A 21,752-nucleotide genomic window follows, 5' to 3' on the forward strand; every position below is an offset into this window, starting at 1 on the left:
AAAACGGCGTTTCTTGGGTGGGAATAAATTAATGAAAGGGAAAACTCCCCTGCCTGCAGACAGGAGATGATGCTGTCCCCTCGCCAAGAGCCCGGAATCCCTTCTCGTATCCCAGCTGGAGCGCCGGCACCCAGAGCACACCTCCCTCCTCGGGGTGGCTTTGGGCACAGCGGGGAGCAGAGTGGCTCCAGCCCACGGGCTGCAGCCCTTCCCACGCCACCCTCGCTCCTCGGGGATGGCGGGCCAGGTCATGGGGCAGGAAGGAGCTGAGATGTCCTTTTGTCAAGCATTGCTTGTGCCCATGGAGGACAACATGGCTACGGCCCACCAGCGAGCCAGGGCTTTGGGCTTCTCAGCACCACGTCAGTCCCTGGCAGGACCAGCTCCCCAACCCTGCACGTTATCTTGTGTTTCCAGGTTTTTTTACCTTGTGTTTCCAGATTTTCACAGAGCTCTGATTTGGCCTCTCCATTGGGGCGGAAACCTCCCTTCTGAGAGAACTTGTTGGACATGGTGGCTGCCGTCACCACCGCCTTGAGGCTCCGCTTGCGCTTGGGGACGTTCTGCTCCGGGTGGAAGAGGATGATGTACACCTTGGGCATGTAGAGCATGCCCAGCGACACCGAGGCACTCAGACTCACCGAGATGGTGAGCGTCGTGGTCTGGATGTACATCTGCAAGACACAAGGGCACGAGCTGAGACCCACCACAGCTCTACAGGATCCAGAAAGGGTCACAGCTGGGAAAGGAGGAGAGGAAACAGGGGAAGGTGGAAACGCTGGGGTTAAATAGATGAAGGGGTGGGGAGTCAGGGTTGGAAACGTTGGCAGTGTTGGATCTTAAACATCAGACTCAACTTGTTGCATGGGCCAAGGTGCACCCAGTGAGGCCTCCAGCTCCCTTCTGCTGCTTCCCTACCTGCAAACACGGGGAGGCTGTGCCAGTGTCCCAACCCGCGTTTCAGGGCCAAGCCTTCCCAGGACCCATGCATGCTCTGGCAGCAACCTGCCAGCACCCCAGCTCAAAACCATCACCAGTGATGGTGCCCCCAAGCCCTCTTCACCCTCCCTCTCTCCTCCCCAGTACCCACAGCATGCTCCATCAGCCGCAGAGCACCATTCTGATGCTGCAGTGATGGGCACACCGAGGACACCCACGCCCATCCTGGGGCACCCCCTGCTCCCCCCCTCCCTTCAACAGGTAATTCCCATTCCCCAGCTGGCTCCCCGGGCCGTTGTCATGTAAGTCACATATTACACACCGACATTGCCTTTCTTCAGTCACAACTAATTTCACGCTCACTGTCCAGGACTAACAGTGACAGATGTTTTGCAAAATGAAAGCCCATTAATCTGACTGCAGAATAATCTATTTTTCTATGGAAAGCGTTTGGCGGGTTCCTCGCAAGCCAGGGGCATCTGAAGCAGGCGGCAACGGGAAGCGAAGAGACCCCCTCCCTCCGCCCATGCCCACCTCTCGCCCCTGAGCAACACGGGAGGCTGGGTGGGTGAGTTCCTCTGTGAGCATCCCTGCTCCGTCAGCATCCCTGCTCCCAGCACAGGGCTCTGTCCTCTCCAGCATCCTCTCCCCTACCGCGTAGCTCACGTGTTGGGTCTCTCCATGCTGAGCAGGAGAGGGCTCCGGGTCTTCCGGTGCCTTTGCACGCAGCTCTGTTTCTTTTCCAGCTGTGCTCAGACACCAGGGGTGTTTTGCATGTTGCTAACAAGGTTTTAGAAGGAAGCTTAAGGGAGTTTCTGAACTTTATCCCACTGCTCAGTCACAGCACAGTGTCAGGGATTTCTTCTGCAGTGTTTTCACAGCCGGGATTTAGTGCCGGGCAAGGTGGCAGGACCTGGAGGAGCCCGGGTACTGCAGCATCAGCGAGGGCCGGGGGTCCCCACCTCCACAGCTGCACACGCTTAACCCGGGGGCTCCTTTTCTGGAGTCAATAGAGCAAAAAGGTGATGGAGGACAGAAGCTGAGCACAGAGGCTCTACACGGCTCGCAGGGAAGACAGTGGATGGAGGCAGCTCCATCCCACAAGCGAGAGCTGTCGGGGCTGTCGTCCCACCCCAGGACCTGCAGCTCCCAGGTGTGACCAGACAAGGAAAACAAACCCACAGGCCCCAAGCATTCCAATGCAAGCCAAAAGAAAAGAAAAAGCAACAAAGCCTGCTCTGACTCAACCGAAAAGTTTCGTTTGTCCCCAGAATAAAACCTCTTGCTGTCACATGCGCTGGTTTGTTTGTTCCACCTTCTCTCTTTATGCACACAGAGTCAATTCTCGGCAGTTTTTGGAAATAAAAATGTCATTTCATCAAGGAAAGTCAAAACATATCTCTGTGCCAGAATATCTGCTCTTTTTTTTTTTTTCTTCCTTTTTATTTTTGCACTGAAACTCACCAGACTTTGCTGCAGATGTCCTGGACTTGCTGGGAATGAGGGCAGCACTGGGATGCCAACTCCCAGACCCCAACCCCTGACCCAGGGACCGGCACAGCTCTACTCGGCACCGGCATGACACCCCACGGGACACGGCTGAGGCTCCGCAGCCCATCACCTCCCCGGCTCCCCCGCCTACCCGCCCTCCCGCTCCTCGGCAGATCGGAGGAGCCTCCCTTCGCAATCCAGAAATTTCCATATTTCCTGCCTCTGCAGCGACTCCCACCCGTGCCTTGGGACTCGGAGGCGTTTCGGCGAGGAGGGAGAGAGCAGCTGAGCTTGAGCTCAGACAAGACGTCTCCATGCACGCTTCCCCCTATGCGCTTGGGGCTCGGGGCGCTGCCAGGGACTCCCCTCCGCTGAGACCCCCGCTGGCACCCAGCTCCAGGCTCCCCATCTGCCCCCACCTCTTAGCCCTCCTCAAACCTCTGCAGCACTTTTTGGGGTCTCACGGGGCCACTATGTCTACCTTCACGCTAATGATGCATTTGCCAGAAACAGCCCTGTTTTCTGCAGCCCGCGCTAACCCCAACAGCTTTGCAGCACGCCGCAGCAAGCCCTTTCTCAGCTCAAGCCCCTTTTCAGCTCAGTGAGAAATATTTCTAGCCTGGAGTCTAAACACAGCCATGAAGCGCAGCACAGTTAACCTCTCACCACCTCAAAAAATGACCATTTCTCACGATTTTGATTCCTACTCTCTTCATTGGTTTCCAAGCCAGGACCCCACTTTGCCCCTCCGTTAACAACACTTGAGGTTCTTCCAGAGCACTCGGAGGCGTGCGCTGCAGTTATCAAAGAAGTTACAGCTCCCCGTTCAGCAGCATCCGCTGCTTCGTGGCCAGGATCAAAGCACACAGCCTGTCTCCGGCTCAGGACGACGACGCTGCATCGAGGGACCGCAGCAACCCTAAATGACCCAGCACAAGTCTCCAAGCCCGACGCTGCACTCAGCCTTTGCTCCAGGGCTGGATGAGCCCCAAGGGGAGCAGCCCAGGCTCAACGTACAACCCTGCACAGCTTGTGTTTGTCCCAACACAAATCTCTGCCGTTATTTGGTGACACCGCCCCATAAATCCAGGCCTGACCCAGCTGCGAGAGATTTTGCACCGCAAAATTTCCCTTCCCTGGGTGCCAGGGAAGGGAAAACCCACTCAACCCTCATGCAGCACTGCTAAACAAACCACTGGACAGTCCTTCTCATTCCTTCTTCTCTCCCTCTTTTCACTCGCCAAAAGCAAATGTGATAAACGGAGAACCAGACAATGACACCGCTGTTCAGCTGCCGCCTTATCAGCGCAGGAAATTGTCTCTTTCTTTAGATCCTCTGTTATTGCTATTTCTGTAATCCGCTGGGATCGGCAGGGATAAGAGGTTCTTTTGAGAAAAGGCTTGGGGGACTTGTTATAATAAGATGCCACCTCCGTGCAAAGTTGTAGGCACGAGGTAAAGCAAAATAAAATAAAAATAGGGATTTTTATCCAGCTCCCCCAGACCACGAGGCAGCCTTGCCCGCAGGCTCCGATGGGATCGGAGCAGAGGTGCTGAGCGGTGTTTGGGACCTATGGGTCTGCCCCATGGCATCCTCAGGACTCGAGTTAAACTCCAGATGGGCTATATGGGGAGAAAAGCAGCCCGGCCAATACTCTTGGCTTTTCTTTTCCCAGGTGTGCTGACCTTCCACGGAGCCCAGCACCAGGGTGAAGGCGAGTGGATCCCTCCCCGCGGTGACCTGAGGATGCCTCATCGAGCATCCTGGGCAGCACCCGCACCACCGCGAGGCGGTGCCAATACCAACACCCCCAGTTTGCATCCCAAGGACATGCTCAGAGCCAGATCCTCTGTGCAGGCTGCACAATGACACCTTTTTGACCTTTTTTCTCCCCAAGACTGCAAACCAGCAGCTAAAGCATCGAGGCAGCACCAAGCACCCATTCCTCCGGCTGCTCCTCTGAGCGCATCCCTCATCCTTCAGCCACAGCCTGGAGACGCTCAGAGCTCCCATCTCACGCCGGCGTGGCCGAGCCGAAACACCGCCAGCCCCTCCCGGGATTGCTCAGCGGACGCCGTGGCAGCAGCAGGCTTTTTGAAAGAGAGCCGTGTCCAAGGGGAGTTGGGAACATCACTTTTTCCGTCTCTAATCAGCTTGTTAGCAGCCTAATAACAGAGAAGCCCTGCACATTACAAGCCCCCGAAGTGAGGCACAGCTTATTGTGGAATTGCTGCTTGACAGCCAGCTTTCGGCAGCCCTAAATTATCCCATGACAAGCTGCAGTGAAGAGGTGAGCAACCTTGCACATAATCTACAATCATTATCATTTCCATCTTTATTACCCACAGTATGCCGAGCACATTAAGGAGGCTTTAAGGGAGCTTTTGTTTTGCAATAATTTCTTAAAAAACCTGCTTTCTTGTTAGTATCTCCCCTGCCATCTCATCAAAATGGAAATGCTGCAAAAGGCTCCATTTATTTCCTTTAATTCTCCTTCACACTTCCAGCCAGCGCGGGCTGGCTTGGCAGAGGCTTTTTGGTTGCACCAAGGTTAAAGTGCCTGTGCAGAGCCGGCCTCCTCGAGCCCCAGGGTTTGATGCTCCGAGCAGCTCTCCAGGACACGTGGGAAGCTCTGGTGTCCACAGCAAAAGATCTCCTGGGCTTTCCCAGCAAACCACCCCCAGCCCTTCTGCAATAGGTGTTTCCAAAAGCCGTGGCGCCGGCAGCTCCGCATCATGGGGGGCACGCCTGGGGGAAACCATCCCAGTTGTGAAGGGTCCAGAGAGGGAATCCGGGCACTGGGTCACCCCGGGGATTTCCAGGCAATAGTAACACCGAAGTTCATTTGTCACAGGCAGCTCTGGGCTGGCAGGCGTGAGCTGTTTGCATTTAACATAAATGCGATTCTTGTTTTGGCTGGCAGGCAAAGGAGATTTGGGTCTCATTCATGAGATTTTTTTCCTTCTTTGTTCTCCCTCCCTCTCACTTGAGCACAGAACTTCACCCGGGCTGGCCTTGGTCCCGCGGGTACCGGCACTGGGACCACCCTCCAGGAGCCGAGGACGGGGAGGAGGACAGACAGACAGTCTGTTTTACAGCACAAATCCACCTCTGGGATTGCCTTGCCTGGCCTCGTCTACTCTGTGTGCGAAGTCGCTCTCGGAGTCGCAGGGGATGCTCACTGCCCAGACCCCCTGTGCCACCCTGCCCACCGCAGCCCAGCCGAGCAATCAGTCGTCAGTGCCACGTTGCCAAACACACAGGTGTTAATTAAAATCACAGCGAAACCCTAATCGAGCAAGAAGCTTCAAGCTGCCACAAGCCCCAGCAAGGGAGGGGACGTGCCGAGGGGCTGCTCTGCTCCCTCTGCTTTGCCCTTGCCCCCCCCGCTCCCAGCTCTCGGGGATTTCAGAGGGCAGCTCCATCTCTCAGGTCTCCATCACTGACTGGGCAGCAGGAAAAGATGCTGGCTGGGCAGCGCCCAGTCCCTTATCCATGCAGAAATGGTACTTGTGACACCAGGGACCTGGGTCTGCCCTGGGGACTCATCCTTCCCCAGCTCACACGGCAGCAGCCTGCTGCTACCCTGTCCGGAGAGTGGGCACAGAAATCCAGAGGAAATGCAACGGAAAATTCTCTGCTCCCCAGTAGAACAACAGGTTTGCAAACCAACTCATCCCACCACGATTCCCAAGCCGGCTGGCCCACAGAGAAGCACCCCTCCTTGCTTAGGACAGGTCAGCCTCTCTCAGCCCCCTTCCTTGCAGCCCACGGGGCCACCAGCCAGACCTCTCCCCTCCTCCCTTACCTTTTCTGCCGACTGCGATGTCCCAAAAAATATAGGGATGAAGGCTAACCACACAATGCAAGTAGTGTACATGGTGAACCCAATGGGTTTGGCTTCGTTAAAGGTCTCCGGGACCCCGCGGGTCTTAATAGCATACACAGTGCAGGTGACCATGAGAAGCATGCTGTACCCAAGCAAACAGATGAGGGAGAGGTCCGAAATGTCACATTTGAGGATGCCCCGGGCAAAGTGGGGGTTTGTAGTCCGCTGGTCCTCGTAGTCAATGACAGAGTGGGACGGGTCCACGATGAACCAGATGCAGACGCCCACGAGCTGCAGCGAGATGAGGCTGAAGGTGATGACCAGCTGGGAAGCAGGGCTGATGAACCGGGGGGCACTCACCGACTTCTTGCCCTGCTCGAAGATGCGGTAGATGCGGTTGGTCTTGGTGAGCAGGGCAGCGTAGCTGATGCTCATGCCGAGCCCGAGGAAGATGCGTCGCAAGGAGCACGTGCTCAGGTCAGGCTCGGCGATCATGAGGAAGGTGGTGGCGTAGCAGAGGAAGATGCCTGTCAGCAGGACATAGCTCAGCTCCCGCCCCGACGCCTTGACGATGGGCGTATCGTTGTAGCGCACGAAGGTGATCACCACAAAGAGGGTGGCAATGATGCCCACGATGGCAATGAAGACTGGGACCACGGCCCAGGGCGAGCTCCACTCCAGCTTGATGATGGGGATGGGGGTGCAGCTGGTGTGGTTCTCGTTGGGCCGCTCGTTGAAGTGGCACCGCTTGCAGTGGAACTCGTCCAGCTGGTACTGGTAGCCGTCGCAGCGCTCGCAGTGCCAGCAGCAGGGAATGCCCTTCACCAACTTCTTCCTCTCGCCCGGCTTGCAGGGCAGGCTGCAGATGGAGCTGGGGAGCTGGCTCCCACCCCCAGGCCACAGCATGCTCTCCACCTGCGGGGCGAGAGCACAACAGCCCCGGTGGCACTCAAGGTGGGCATCTGCCGAGCATCTCTGGGGCACGGGGGGCTGCTCCCTCTCTGCTCGCGGCAATGTTGCTCAGATCCAGCCCCTCACCCCACCAGTACACCCCATGGAGGACCCCAGCCCTACCCAGCATGGGGACAGGGAGGCGGTGAAGCTCTCCATCGTCTTTTTGGGAAGATTCAACGCCAGAAACCCAAACCAAAGTCCCTCCTTCCCTGAGAAAACCCTCTCTGCTCTGTTCTGGCTTGTCCTTCCCTTATCAGAGCTGCAAAGTCAGATGCCCAGAGCCTGGGGGATACGGTCCCACACACTGGTGGTGGGTCACCATGGCTGAACCACAAGTGAGTACTCAGGAGACATCCTCCCCCACCAAAGTCTGGCTGCCTAACTTTGCACCCATAGGCTCCCTGGCTCCCAGTCGGGTTTGCTACACTCTACATGGCCTCGATGGGTGCAGGAGAGATCTGCAGGACCTTCCCCTTGGCACGGACCATGCATGGCCGTGCTGCAGGCACCAGCCAGCCCCCAGCCATACTTTTAGGTGGAGGTGGTCGGTCCATTGCCCGATGACTTTGTACTCGGGAGTGGAGTTCCGGATCTGGTACTGGTAGATGTCGTAACGCCCTGGCGCGTCTCCGTTCTCGTTGAACGTCACGGGAGTCCCAGCAATGCCTGCAAGAGAGGGAGGGCTCAGCACCCGCAGCACCGGGTGCCCGGGGTGATGGTGTCAAAGGGGGGCTCTGGTTTGACGCTTCCCCCTTGGGGTGGGGTTTCTCCTTGCTGGGAGTGCTGCAAGCTGCCAGGACGATGCCAGCACGGGCACAGGGTGGAGGAAGCAACTGAGGAAAAGAAAACCAACCCCAAACCTGAGCTGGTGCAGGGACCCTATGGCATCAACCCCCCCAGGAGCCAGAGCTCACTGAGCGCTGCCAGACACCGAGCACTGCTACACCAGCCGGTTTAAGAACGGGGCAGAAAGCAGCTTTAAAGCTAAATCGAGTGAACTGTGCAGATAAACACTAATGAAAGGAAGGAAGAGAAAAATCAAGCAAGAGGGAAAAATAAATAAAGGAGACACTGCAGAGGAGATCAGAGAGTGGAGACAAATAGAAGTAATAAGGAGGACAAGACAGAAAATGTTTACTAAGGAGATAGGGCAGAGGAAAAGATGCGTTTCCAGAGGAGATCTGAAGACAGACAAGGGCAGAGCAGCATGATGCAAGGGGACCTCTGCCAGGCACGATGCGAGGAGGGAGCGGGCGAGGGGAGAGGCCGGGGGACACGGGGCAGGCAGGACGGCAGGGTGCAGGCAGGATTGCTGCCGGGTTACTCTCCAAAGGCTCCCAGCAGACGTGGCAGTTTGGACCTCCTCATCTGTTGATCTGCTGTAAATAAAACCACCCCGTCTTTGCGCCCTGCCTTTGCAGTGCAGCGGGTGCTGCATGGAATCATGCCCCATTTCATAATCAATAAATTGTGGGTGCTGCAGAGAAAGGGAGAACCCGGGACACCCAGCCCACCAGCCTGGGGACGGACAGACCTGAGAAGTTGACGCTGCGGATGTACTTGAGCAGCTCCACGCCGTCCACCGGGTCCATCCTGGGGCACAGCCCCACCTTGCCAGGGCAGAGGTTCTTGTGCATGTTGTGCAGAGCGTGCCCCATGGCGTACACAGCGTCGATGACAAACTGGACCTTGCCCTCCTGCTCGTACGAGGAGTCCTGGCCGATCCGCTCCCGGTCTGCAGGCACACGTAAAGCGGGGCTGCCATCTCCCTGCCGTCCCAGCCGTGCCCCGCGGGGATATTTCTGCTGCAGCCGAACCCTTGCAAACCAACCCACTCATCCCCAGGACTGAAGCAGCCAGAAACTCCAACCCCATTCCCAAAATCACAAAGCCCATCAGCCAGCCAAGCATCTCTTTCCCAGTGGGAAGCTTATGCTACCGAGGCACGCCCCAGGCAGGAGCAGCAGGGCAGAAATGCATCTTGGACAACCCCAAACTCCTCCCAGAACAAAACCCACGTTGCTGATGTATTTCACAGTGCCAAACCAAGGCATCGGCTGCATCCGCACTGCCAGGGCTTGGGGCTGGAGCCTCTCCACCAGCCAAAAGCCCTCCCATTGCCTGCGTGTCCCTTGTCTGGAGGGGTCAGGAGGGACAGCTGGAGGGATGCTGTGGCTCCCACCCCACCGACCCCTCTGAGCATCACCCCAGGAAGGTTTGAGGTTCACCAGCTGGCTTCTGTGGACGGGAGGAGGGTGACGTGCAGCCACGAAACACATTCACTGGGGAAATATCCAACCAACCTCCCTATAATGTAGTTCTGAAAATGTGGGTGCTGGCACCTATCTGTGCTTCCAAGAGACCTCAGGGTGTCACATCCCAGTGCCATGGGACATCCCCGTACTCCCAGGTCCCGCAATAAGATACGGGCTGGGCTGTGATCCCATCCTCACCCCCACGGGCTGACCTCCTTCACCTTGCCAGGAGCTCACACCAGCTCAGTCTCCATCAGCGGCACCAAAGGGCCACCCAGGCAGCGTCCATCCCTGGCCGCAGGTCCTCCTTCTCATTCCCGAAGCCTCCTGTCACCCTGCTCCACTCGTCACCCCATGTCACCCTCCCACCCCGCTGACCCCAAAGCCCTTCGCAGCCTCCCCACCCATCCCAGTTTGCAGGATCCTGCAAGGATCTAGCGATGGCTGCCTGCCTCTCCTGTCATAACCACCCTTAATGGGGCTAGAAACATGTTAATCATTTAGCAAAAGACACCGATTAATCTAGCACACTGTTAATTACAGCTAAGAAAGCATCTCCCATGGGGCGACGCCGCATCGGAGAGCCACAACCTCTGCACCTCCATCACCGCCTCTGCGGCACGGCCGGGCACCCCGCCAGGCCACAGCTCTTACGGCAACAGCGAAAGGGAAAGAAGGGTTTCTCGGTTTCTCAGCAAGCCTTCATCCTCCGGAGAGGCAGAGGCATCCTAGAAAGCCATCCCAGGGTGTCCAAAATTAATTCTGGCTCCACCATGCACGGATGCTCCCTGATGCCAGGGATTTAGGGTGACTCCAGGGAACCAGGACACACAGCCTGTGCTGATGGGGACAGAACCCCCTCCTTCCCCGCCGCGGGAAGGTGAGACAAAGCCAGCGCTGGATGCGGAGCAAATCTCCGTCGAGCAGGGACGGCCCTGAGAGCCATGCGCCCGGAGGGCCCTGCGCCGGGACGGAGTGAAACGTGCCACTGACAAGACACTAAAGCAAATTGATAGCGAACTGACCAGCAAGAAAAGATGATATCAAGGAGGTGAATTTATAGCCCATCCTTCAAAGTTATAAAAATGCTTTTGGACTGCGTGGAGATTACTCATGCGAAGCCCGTCAAGTTATCCTTTCTTCCACATTATTGACAAGGGCTATTAATCTTCTCCCTCAGCTTTGGGCCTCTCCCCGCGTTCATCTCTCCAGGCACAGACAAGCCACTCTATCTTGTCAAGATAATTACCCATTAAAAAAAAGGGTGTAATAAACTGTCCAAGGGAGCTGAGCCCGCGGCGATGCCGCAGCCCCACTGCCACCCCCGGCACCGTCCTGCCAAGGCTGCTGAACCCAGGGGACACACGGGACCCAGGACCCATCCCTTCCCAGCTCCTCGGCTTCCAAGCAGGCACCCCAAGTCCCAGATGAGTCCCAGCAACTAAAATACAACAGGCCACGATCGCACAGGCTGCAGAGCCTGGATTTTCCTCCCAAAAGTCCCTCTGGCTCGCAGCGAGCCGCGTCAGCCCAGCGCGGTGGGAGAAGCCAGCTCCAGTGCCAAAGCTCAGCTGACTAAAGGAAGGAGGTCAGCTAAGCAGACTTCTCTGGGGCCGTCCGTCAGGCACCTTGCCCCAGGTGCTTTTTCCTAACGGGAACTGGGCTGGTGCACAGAGGGGTCAACGCGGAGCAGAAAGCCGAGGCTCATTCCTGACATGGAGACAATAAATCTCCGCCAAACTCGCAGTCAATTAGGGCCGCAGAAGGGATGTGACCCCACTGATTGTAATAGCAGGGTCATGCATCGTTCTACAGGGCTGATAATTAATTTTCAAGAGCGTGATGAGCCTCGGCGGGCACTCCTCGGAGGACGGACGCAGCTATCTTCTCAGGCAGTGGATGAGATGGGATTAGCATCAATTCCCATCACATCGCCGGCTTTCGTCAGGAGTTAATCAAAATCGCTCGGTGCTGCTCCAAAGAGCGGGGGGACGGTGCCGCCTCTGAATCTCCAGCAGCACCCAGCACCCATCGCCGCGTTTTGGGCTGGGTGAGCTCATCCGGGGAGCGGGGTCTATCGCCCCACAAGTGATGCTCACCACAAACATCCCTCTGCAACGAGGGTTTGAGCTGCCCTCGCAGCGAGGCTGACAGTGCCCTTTTGGGGAGCTGGTGGACCCAAAGGAAAGCCGAGCAGAGCATTGCCAGGAGACCCCTGCCCGCTCCGACCCAGCCTCGGTCAACAGGAGCCTTTTATCATCACAACTGCCAGGCGAGCAGTGCAAATCCTCTCCTGTCGGCCTGGCTGGCACACGCTGTGCTGCAAAACAGCCAGTGCCACAAAAGAAAACCAACCCCGTGTTAAGAATAGACCGGAGAGAAGCAAAACAGAAACGGAGAAGAATATGAAGAATCACAAATAAAGAAGCAAAATCAAATAAAAGCTCCCCTCCCCTCCGCCTACGTTGCTGCTCTGCATCTATCCGCAGCCTGGTTGGGTGGAGGTGAGAGCGCAGAGAAATCCCCAGCCCTGCTTCAAAGCAGAGTTCCCATCCATCCCTGCTAAACGAAGGCCATTAATTAGCCCTCCTGGAAAAACAGTAGCCCGTAGGGCCTGGGAGCATGCTGCAGTCCCCGTGCAGGTCACGGAGGGGGGACACAGCCCTGAGCCATGCCCTGTCCTCCTGCCCTTGCCACCCCATCACCCTGGCAAACCTGGCGCTGCGCTGGCTCCTCCGTCTCCACTCGCAGCACCCCAGCACCTCCTCGTCTGCATCCACACGTGTGTGAATTATTAACGAAGCGGCAGCTGGCAGGATCCTTTCCAGCCCGGCCAGCCGAGCACGAGCAGGGGCTGGCTCCTCTGCGGGAGCCTGGCCAAGCCCAGAGGGACGGGGACACAGCCTGGTGGAGGGAGCTTGGAGGTGGAGAAGGATGCTGAGGAGATGCTGCTGCCAAAACATCTGGGAGACGGGTCCTGGCCTGATGCTGGCCCAGCAGAACAGTCTGGGGAGGGAGTGCACAGGTCCTGATGGGTGCTACACTGCTGGGGACAACATGAGCAGCTACCAGAAGGAATCATCCCAAACCCTGGTGCTTACCCCAGCCCTCACCCCTCACCTTCCTCCCAGCTCTCCCGTACATGAACAAGAGCCATGAGTTGTCCTGTTCAGTGGCGGGACCCTTCAGTTTGGTTTTTGGGATGCGAAAGCAAGAAAAGCCAGCATTTCTCTGTGGATGTTGGGCTCTACCCAAACCTGAAGGGAAAGTCAGTACAATTCCCTCTAGGAAACAGCCCCAAACGGGATATCTGCATAAGCCGTGCACAGCAGGAGCGCATGGATCTGCACAGGCAGGTTATTTCCTTCATCATGCGTTACTTCCCCTCTCCATTTATCTGCCAAGCAAATGTTCAGGAGACAATTTATTTGCTGACAAATTCAGATAATTTAAAGACAGTTCCTAGGACATTTGCCATGCCGTGGTTTCAGCTGCCTCCGCTAATACCTCGGCCCTGAAATATTGCTTGTTTAAATGCTACATTACTATGAAGATGAAGAGATCAGCGGTTTGCAGGACCTGCTCATGCACTTCCTGGTGCCAGGGATCTCTTGATACAATCGGGAAAGATGAGGAGCTCTCAGCTACCCAAGGCTCTGGCCACGGGCAAGTCTTCCTGCGTGCCCTTGCTGCTTACCGAGCTCACACCTACGCATTAGCCACAAGGCTACCTGGGGAAGCTGCAGCTCTGGAAAAAGCCCTTGCAGGGCCAGAGAGGTGTCCCCAGATCAACAGCTGAACATCTGGGGAACGCCTGCAAGGGGGAAGACGCGGAAGCACCATCCCTCTTGTCCTCAGCGGTGAAAAGGGGAAATAAAACCCCTTAATGATCAAGCTTCCCAGGCACGGCCAGCTCCATCCACCCACCAGCACACCACGGCTTCCGCAGATGTCCCTCCCAAGGGGACGGGGCGAACGCGCAAATGTCCCCAAGTCCTGCCACGGCGCAGCCTGCGAGCCGCCGCATCGTTATCTGTCTTCAGCCGGTGCCAGGCAGGCAGTAAATCTCTCCCATCTCTCAGTAAACATGTCACCTCCTTGAGCCTCCAACCATCACCTCGGCAGCAGTGCTGTCAGCAAGACAGATCCCCCGGTTGCCTTGTTTACTGCATTAATCCCTATAAGCCTCTTTTAGCTGGAAATGGCTAAATATGGACAGTGGGGGATGAGGGGGCCGGGGGCCTGCGATCGGGCTCTGCCGGGATGAGGTTCCCTGCCCGGAGCGGCGAGGGGCACATCAGCAAAGCAGCTTGCAAGGAGACCCGGGCAGACACCACTCCAGCACGGCCCCGCTCCAGGAACTCCAGGACCCTCCCGAGGGTGCCCGGCAGCACCCTCCCTGCAGGCACAGGCACGCTGCGGCCGCAGACTCAGTGCCAGCCAAGCGAGAGCCAGATCCTGACCCTGCGCTGTCAACTGGCCTCATTTCTCTGCAGCCACCCCAGCTTTTAGCGAGCCAGGAGCTGCTTGCAAGGGAGCAAGGAAGCACCAGTGGCTTCACGCCTTTCATGGGACAACAGTGCTTCTGCCAAGCACACGGTGAGGAACAGACCATTGTCCAAATGCTGCGAAACGATGCAGAACTCAGCCTCAGATCCCCCAAATCCGGGTGGGCTTGCACCCACGGAAGACCCGGCCAAGAGAAGTGAGATGTGCAGGCAGCGTGCGTGAGAGGGAGCAGCTCTGGGAGCTCGGCACACGCAAACCAAGCAGGCTCCACGCGCTTCCTGGATCACGCACACCGCGTTGGAATGTGCAGAACCACTGTTTCGCAGTGCTCCTCCCCAGTTTTGAGCCAGCGGCCGCCGTCGCGAGGCCAGCAGACACCCGAGTGCCCGCGCAGGCGAGCAGCTCCGCATCGCCCACACTCCCCACGCTGCAGAAGCGCCTGTGTTTCCCCAGCCTTCCCCAAATTCCCACCTGGCTGGGATGCTTAGTCCAAAAAAAACCACAGTCAACAACCAAGACCACCACACATGGAGCATTAATGGCCATGTAGCTGCCTTGAGCTAGGCTGGCAGCTCTGGAGCAATAAGGACACGGCTGAGCTGACAGGCCATCAGAGGAAAACAAGCCAAACTTTTCTAACACCGGCCCTGGGCTCTCTGCCATCATCTTTACGTCCCCCTACATCCTGTGCGATGCAGCACCGCGCGCCTGCAGCATCCCACAGCTCTTACTGGTGCACTTCTTGATGCTGCTGCCCTTCTTCAGCGCGTGCCGGCTCAGCTTGCAGTGGAAATTTTCCTCCCAAAACTCAGCGAACCAGATGTTTCGGCGGTTGTTGTCCAGCGTCCTGCTGGAGAAGTAGCGGTCGAAACCTGCCCGGGGAAGAGGGGACGGAGGGGATGAATCTCTGGGATGGCAGAGAGATGCTTAACGTGGCCCAGAACTCCCCAGGCAGAGGTGAAGGAGGGTCTCGTGAGCGATGGGGTCTAGGGACACGTAAGAGTGCGGTGGATTTGTGTCTGAGCTGCCACTTGGGCAAAGCTGCAGGCTGGAAAACCCACCCAGGAAAGACCCCACTGCAAAACACAGAGTCTTTCAGAGCCAAAAGCTTGCAGAGAAGGGGATACTTTTGGGGGGAGCTGAGGGAACCCACCGAGCGCAGCCCCTTACCTTTGACAGAGACCCGCTTGGGCAGGATGGTGACGGAGCCCTCGGCCACCTCCTCCAGGTGCAGGACCGGGGAGATCTTGGAGCCCCAGCTGTCCGAGCCCATCCAGATGAAATGTCCCGTCTGGTTTGCCCTCTTGGCCGCCTCCAGCACCCTTCTGCGGAGAGAAGCAACAGGCACCGGCTTCGTGTCCGGCCCTAGGGAAGCGAGGAGTCTGGCACGGGGCAGAGCTCAGCGCTGCCTGCATCTCCTGCTCCGGGCACTCAGTTGGCACCTGGCACCACGCACAACCCGGCGCACGTGGACACACGAGAGCAAACCACACTGCTCAGCCCCCGCACCCTCCATCCTCCCCAGCCCAGGCACACAGGCTGCTTCTCCCAACTCATTTGCATATTTGCTGACTGGTAATTGAATTTCCCCCTTAATTACCCAACATTAGGAAAAAAAAATAAACACAGGTTATGCCGCAGCAAGCAGGAAAAGCAGCAGCACTACAGAGCAGGCGTGTGGTCTCAGCTCCAGTCATCACTGTGAGCCATGGGAGAGAGCCAGCCAGTGCTGCCAGCGCCCAGGCTAGAGCTGAACTGGGCTCTGCTGGGCTCTGCTGGGCAGCTGAGCTGCAGTGGGGAGCTGGAGATGCCATCCGTCCCGCTGAGCATCCCTCATCATGGCCAGACACTCAGCCGCACACGCTTGCACGCTGGCACCAGCCACTTCAGAAAATCCGAGTTGGTGGGTGGGAGCTCTCCTGGACCCGACCCTCTGGGCTGTTCTATCCCAGAGCTCGCTGTCCCCTCGGGGGCTTGTGAGGGTCCCCAGCCTCGTGGGAGCAGGGCCCAGGGCAGCGTCATCTCCCCGCGCAGCGAGGAGGCAGGTTTGCGACTCATCCCCCCGCCGTCAGGAGCTGAGCATTTCAAGTCCAGATGGTGTTTCAAACATGTAATAAGGAAAAAAAAAAAAAACAAAACAAAAAACCCACAAATTGAGCAAAGAGCAGAGACAAGAGGGAAGTGCCGCGGGGCCAGCAAGCAGCCCGGGAGCCGTGCCGACTGCTTCGTGCTCATCCCGGGCTGCCCCGAGCTTGTCCCGCCACGGGGAGGTCAGCACAGCCCACGTCCCGTGCCAAGCACAGGCAGCATCCCCAGCCGCCCGCGGTCCTCACGCAGGGCAGGATCTCCCCAGGGCAAACCGAGGATGTTCCCGCGAGATCAGTGATTTACACCCGATCCGAGCCAGGCAGAAATTCCAGCAACAACCATCCCTGGACCATCTCGCGCGGCAGCGACAAGTTGACCATGAGCCAGCAGCGTGTCCTGGTTGCCAAGAAGACCAGTGGTCTCCTGGGGTGCATCAAGAGGAGTGTGGCCAGCAGGGCGAGGGAGGTTCTCCTCCCCCTCTACTCTGCCCTGGTGAGGCCTCATCTGGAGTGCTGTGTCCAGTGCTGGGCTCCCCAGTTCAAGAAAGATGAGGAGCTACTGGAGAGAGTCCAGCGGAGGGCTACGAGGATGGTGAGGGCACTGGAGCATCTCTCCTATGAGCAGAGGCTGAGGGAGCTGGGCTTGTTGAGCCTGGAGAAGAGAAGGCTGAGAGGGGAACTCAGAAATGTTTATAAGTATCTGCAGGGTGGGTGTCAGGAGGATGGGGCCAGACTCTTTCCAGTGGTGCCCAGCGACAGGACAAGGGGCAACGGGCACAAACTGAAGCAGAGGAGGCTCCAGCTGAAGATGAGGAAGAACTTCTTCCCTCTGAGGGTGACGGAGCCCTGGCCCAGGCTGCCCAGGGAGGCTGTGGAGTCTCCTTCTCTGGAGATATTCCAGCCCCGCCTGGCCGCGGTGCTGTGCAGCCTGCTCTGGGTGACCCTGCTTGGGCAGGGGGTTGGGCTGGGTGACCCACAGAGGGCCCTGCCAACCTCGAACATTCTGTCATTCTGTGATCCTGTGGGAGAGGCACTGGACCGTCTCCCAGGCTCCGCAGCCCAAGCTGGCACGAGGGTCGGGATCACGGCAGTCTCCACGCCTGGGTTAAACCCACGCTTACCCGGCGCGAGGTGGGGGTGTGCAAACCGCTGCTCACGGGATGTAATCCTATTTGGATGGGTAAATGTTTACAAACCCCAGTTAATGGGGCTTGCCATTTACACAGCGAGGCAAATCCCCTGTTTCTCACTGCACACCCGCGTAAATGTCAGGTTTGCAGACATTTCTATTAAGGAAGGAAAAAAGAAACTCGGAGCGTTTGCACATCTGATGTAAACTGATTTGAAATCGCAGTTTACCCACATTTACATAATGTTTGCTGATTAATAAATTAGACACTTAGGAAATCAGGGGTAGTTCCATGTGAATCATTCTGCTCCACAAACAACGGGAGCAAGACGTCGCTTCGCCTGCGGAGCGGCTCATCACCTCGAAGTGTGGCTGCGTCCCCAACCCTGCCGGGCAGGTGAGGTGGTGGGGGGGTCCCACAAAAAGCCCCCGTGGACCTGTTCCTCTTCCACGCTGGGGGCTGAGGCTGTGCAGCGAGACAGAATCGGTGTCTGGGTTCTGCCACGGCCGGTGCTTGGCGAGGCCCCACGCCAGCTCTGACCCAGCCCGGGAGCAGTGTGAAGCAGCCGGGTTGTGACAGCAGCGGTTTCCAAAGCCAACAGAAAGCAGATTTTTCCTCCCTTTGAGCTCTGTGTTCCTGTGGTTTGATAGCAGCAACCTGCCAGGTGGCCACGCTGAAGTCAGCCCAGGTGGGTCCGTGCTATAGACACGTCCGTGCCACGCTGCAAGGTGCGTCCTCTCCCACTGCAGACGTGTCCACACCACGCTGCAAGGTGCGTCCTCTCCCCACTACAGATGTGTCCATGCCACGCTGCAAGTTGTATCCTCTCCCACTGCAGAGGTGTCCACGCCACGCTGCAAGGTGCATCCTCTCCCACTGCAGACGTGTCCACACCACGCTGCAAGGTGTGTCCTCTCCCACTGCAGATGTGTCCGTGCCACGCTGCAAGGTGTGTTCTTCTCCCACTGCAGAGGTGTCCATGCCACGCTGCAAGGTGCATCCTCTCCCCACTACAGATGTGTCCACACCACGCTGCAAGGTGCATCCTCTCCCCACTACAGATGTGTCCACACCACGCTGCAAGGTGCATCCTCTCCCACTGCAGACGTGTCCACACCATGCTGCAAGGTGCGTCCTCTCCCACTGCAGACGTGTCCACACCATGCTGCAAGGTGCATCCTCTCCCCACTACAGATGTGTCCACACCACGCTGCAAGGTGCATCCTCTCCCCACTACAGATGTGTCCACGCCACGCTGCAAGGTGCGTCCTCTCCCACTGCAGAGGTGTCCACGCCACGCTGCAAGGTGTGTCCTCTCCCACTGTAGAGGTGTCCACGCCACGCTGCAAGGTGTGTTCTTCTCCCACTGCAGAGGTGTCCATGCCACACTGCAAGGTGCATCCTCTCCCCACTACAGATGTGTCCACACCATGCTGCAAGGTGCGTCCTCTCCCACTGCAGAGGTGTCCACGCCACGCTGCAAGGTGTGTCCTCTCCCACTGCAGATGTGCCCACGCCATGCTGCAAGGTGTGTCCTCTCCCACTGCAGAGGTGTCCACACGACACTGCAAGGTGCGTTCTCTCACCACTGCAGACACGTCCGTGCCACGCCGCACAGGCAGCCCCGCAGACACATCTGCCCCGTGTTGCAGACACAAACGCGCACTGCAGGCATGGTCGTCTCCTCTCGCAGTGCCCAGCTCCTGCCATCAGCATCCTGCATCCCACGCCCCAGGCCAGCAGCGTGCGTAGAGCACGTCGGGCTCAGTGCAGGTGCCCCGAAGTGCATTGCCCCCCCCAAGCCTCCCCTGCCCACCAGACCAGCCCCTCCGTACCTGATATCGTCTTCATTAGCAAAGATGATGACAGCCCGCGCGTGGGAGGTCTCCAGGAGGCGGCGGATGATCTTGTCGAACTCTCCTGGCTTGGGCTCCCGTGGGATCTTGACAGACTGGGCCACGCACACCCCCCCTGTGGCAGAGAGCCCGGCACTGAGAGACCCCCACACGTCCCCGTTCCCTGGGGACAGCCCCTCTTCCCAGGGCTCCTCAGCCCCCACGACACACAAGCGGGGGTCTCCCCAGCTCACCTGCACCCCAGCCACAGTAAGGGGCTCAGCACCACACCATCTCCACAGCCCACTGTCCCCACAGCCCCCCCAGCCACCACCCAGTCCCCCGGGACACGTACCCAAACTCTCCCCTTACACCTCCTCTCCCAGGTCGCTTCCTTCACCCCTCCTCTTCCTCACAGCTCAGCCCTCCCTCGCCACTCCTCCCTCCCATCCCGCATTGCCGTAGCTCATCTCTGCCTTCCACCCACTCCTCTCGCTACCTGTCGCTTCGAGCCAAAACCACATCACGCCCCGACAGGCACACGGTCCCATCCCGCAGCTCGGAGAGGGTTTTCCAGCCAGCTCCGAGCACCAACCGCTCCCCCAGCGCAGGACTGGGTTTTGCAAAGGGCTCTGCACATGCACTCGTCAAATACTGGCAAAAACAGCCCATGGGAAGAGGAGACGAAGGGCTGCAGCCCCAGCACGAGCCCTTTGCCCCCGAGACAGCACCCTTGCCCTGCAAAGGGTTTTATTCCCATCCCTGCGGCACCGGCCAAGCTCCCAGCCCAGCTTTCCACAGAGTGATTGCAAAAGCAGCTAATAAAAATTAAAAGAGACAAGGGGAAGCTGGCAACTGGAAGAGTCCCCACACACGGCTGCTGGGCTCCCAGCCTCCAGCTCCGAAAAGCCAGAGCCCTTCTGCTCCTGCATTTTTGCAGATGCCAATAAAAAGAGAGATGGGAGAGAAAATTAAACATTGCGGGACCTTCTGGATGTAATTGATGGTGTCAATTTGCATAGTAAATGACGTGGCTGATACCTTGCCTGCCACTAAATGATCCCCGCTTAAGCAAAGGTCAGAGTAATTAGCACAGGGTGGCAGGGAGAGATTTCCCAGCTTACGGCCCTGGAGAGGAGCAGGGGGAGGACAGGACAGGGACAGGCACCGAGGCAGAAGCCTCCGGGACACGAGGGGTCACTCCCTCCCACAGGGCCGAAGCAAAACTGGGGTAATTTGGCCCCTTGCAGCCTAATGCCAGAGAGAGGGGGGGATCTGACGGGTGCCGAGCACGCAGCGAGGGAGGTCCATCGAATGACAGGATGCTTTGGGTTGGAGGGACGGGGACAACAGCAGCCCCAGCAAACACTCGCCGGCCGGGGAGCATCGCCCGCTCCCCGCGCCCCGCAGCCCAGCCACGGAGAGCGGGGGTTTGTCAGAGTTTTTTTTTCCCCTACGGTAAGAAATTGGGCCAATTTGCTGTTTGTTTCCCATATGGGGAGCCAGATGGATGGAGAGGAGGGAGTTGGATCAACAGACGCCCGGACAGACAGATCAGGCGGGCGAGGCGGGCAGCAGCAGGCAGTGCTGGCAGGACGGGCTCAGCCCTGCTGGGGGGTCACTCGGCCCCAGTCACCGCTGAGCCCCCGGCCATGCCAGGGTGGCACCGGCTGTGCCGCCGGAGAGAACGGCTCCGGCTGAGGAGTCAGCGCGGCTTAATTACAGTTTCCATGGCAATAAAAGGAGAAAATCCAACAAAAGCAGCAGTTTGCAAACACGAGAGCCTTCCAAAAGCCCCGGCACGGTCGGGTGGGTGTGCGCACACGCGAGCGACAGAGCGGTGCTGGCACAAGTGCACACCGGGCACCAACACCACGAGGACCCCGTGCTGCCTGTGCTCCGCTCCGGGCTCGTGTGAGCACGGGAAGCCACACGCCATGACACGTGTCCCACCACGACATGTACCCCTGAACACGTGTGCACCCGTGAGTGTGCAGCACACAGACATGGGGGTTCCAGGCATGCCCATGGCAGCTGCAGCATCGGCTGCTTCCCAGCACGGCCGGAGCAAACCCAGCTTCGAGACTTTCCTGGGACAGCAGCGAGGCTTTGCGCTGGGGTCCTCTGAGGGGGTTTTATTCCCCTCATCCCGAGTAGCATCTTTGAGCATCCCCAGGATCCTGTGGCACTTGCAGGGGTGGCAAGTGGCCTTGGGCGAGCACGTGGCAGGGACTGTCTTCTTGTAAGCATGGGAAGAGGGGGTGGTAGAATAGATGGGTCCATAAATAAATAAGAAAAGAGACTAAATCGATGGCAATTCAAAAATGACAAAGTTACTTGGCAGCTCCGTTAAATCAAACTAACGAGGAATGTAACAAAAGAGAGATACGGGCAATTAGGATGTAATGAGGACCCAACTAACGCGGCGGCTCAAGAGCATGGAGAACACGAGCAGGATGTGGCCAGCCCAGTGGGAAAGCAGGGATGGAGACCCAAGAAGGGGCTGGATGCTGGAAAAAAAACACCCCGTGGATGGACACAGATGTCCCCAACCCCTGGCTGCGCCGCCTGTGCCCTGCGGTTTATTACAGCTCATTGGGGGTCTCCAGGCTTAAAAATAACACAAACCTAGCCCAGATAAAAGCCTTGGGAGGGCCTGGGAGCCCCACATTCCCGCAGTACCCTCCTCCAGCCCGCGCACCGATACTGACAACACTGCTTA

General features: G+C 57.9%; 1 protein-coding gene across 4 annotated transcripts in view; it reads right to left on the reverse strand.

The window, feature by feature from the left end:
• The window catches only part of GRM4 (glutamate metabotropic receptor 4), a 53,678-nt gene that overhangs the window by 4,172 nt on the left and 27,754 nt on the right, over window positions 1-21,752 (reverse strand). For all 4 annotated transcript variants that reach the window (XM_075443262.1, XM_075443264.1, XM_075443263.1 and 1 more), the window contains exons 4-10: window positions 19,031-19,166; window positions 15,149-15,303; window positions 14,710-14,850; window positions 8,749-8,949; window positions 7,744-7,880; window positions 6,240-7,175; window positions 428-674 (exon numbers count right to left, since the gene is read on the reverse strand). In XM_075443262.1, coding sequence (XP_075299377.1) covers window positions 428-674; window positions 6,240-7,175; window positions 7,744-7,880; window positions 8,749-8,949; window positions 14,710-14,850; window positions 15,149-15,303; window positions 19,031-19,166 — 1,953 coding nt within the window. The remainder of the gene's footprint in view (window positions 1-427; window positions 675-6,239; window positions 7,176-7,743; window positions 7,881-8,748; window positions 8,950-14,709; window positions 14,851-15,148; window positions 15,304-19,030; window positions 19,167-21,752) is intronic.

This window comes from Opisthocomus hoazin, chromosome 25 (assembly GCF_030867145.1).
Source record: "Opisthocomus hoazin isolate bOpiHoa1 chromosome 25, bOpiHoa1.hap1, whole genome shotgun sequence".
Taxonomy (NCBI): Eukaryota; Metazoa; Chordata; class Aves; order Opisthocomiformes; family Opisthocomidae; genus Opisthocomus; species Opisthocomus hoazin.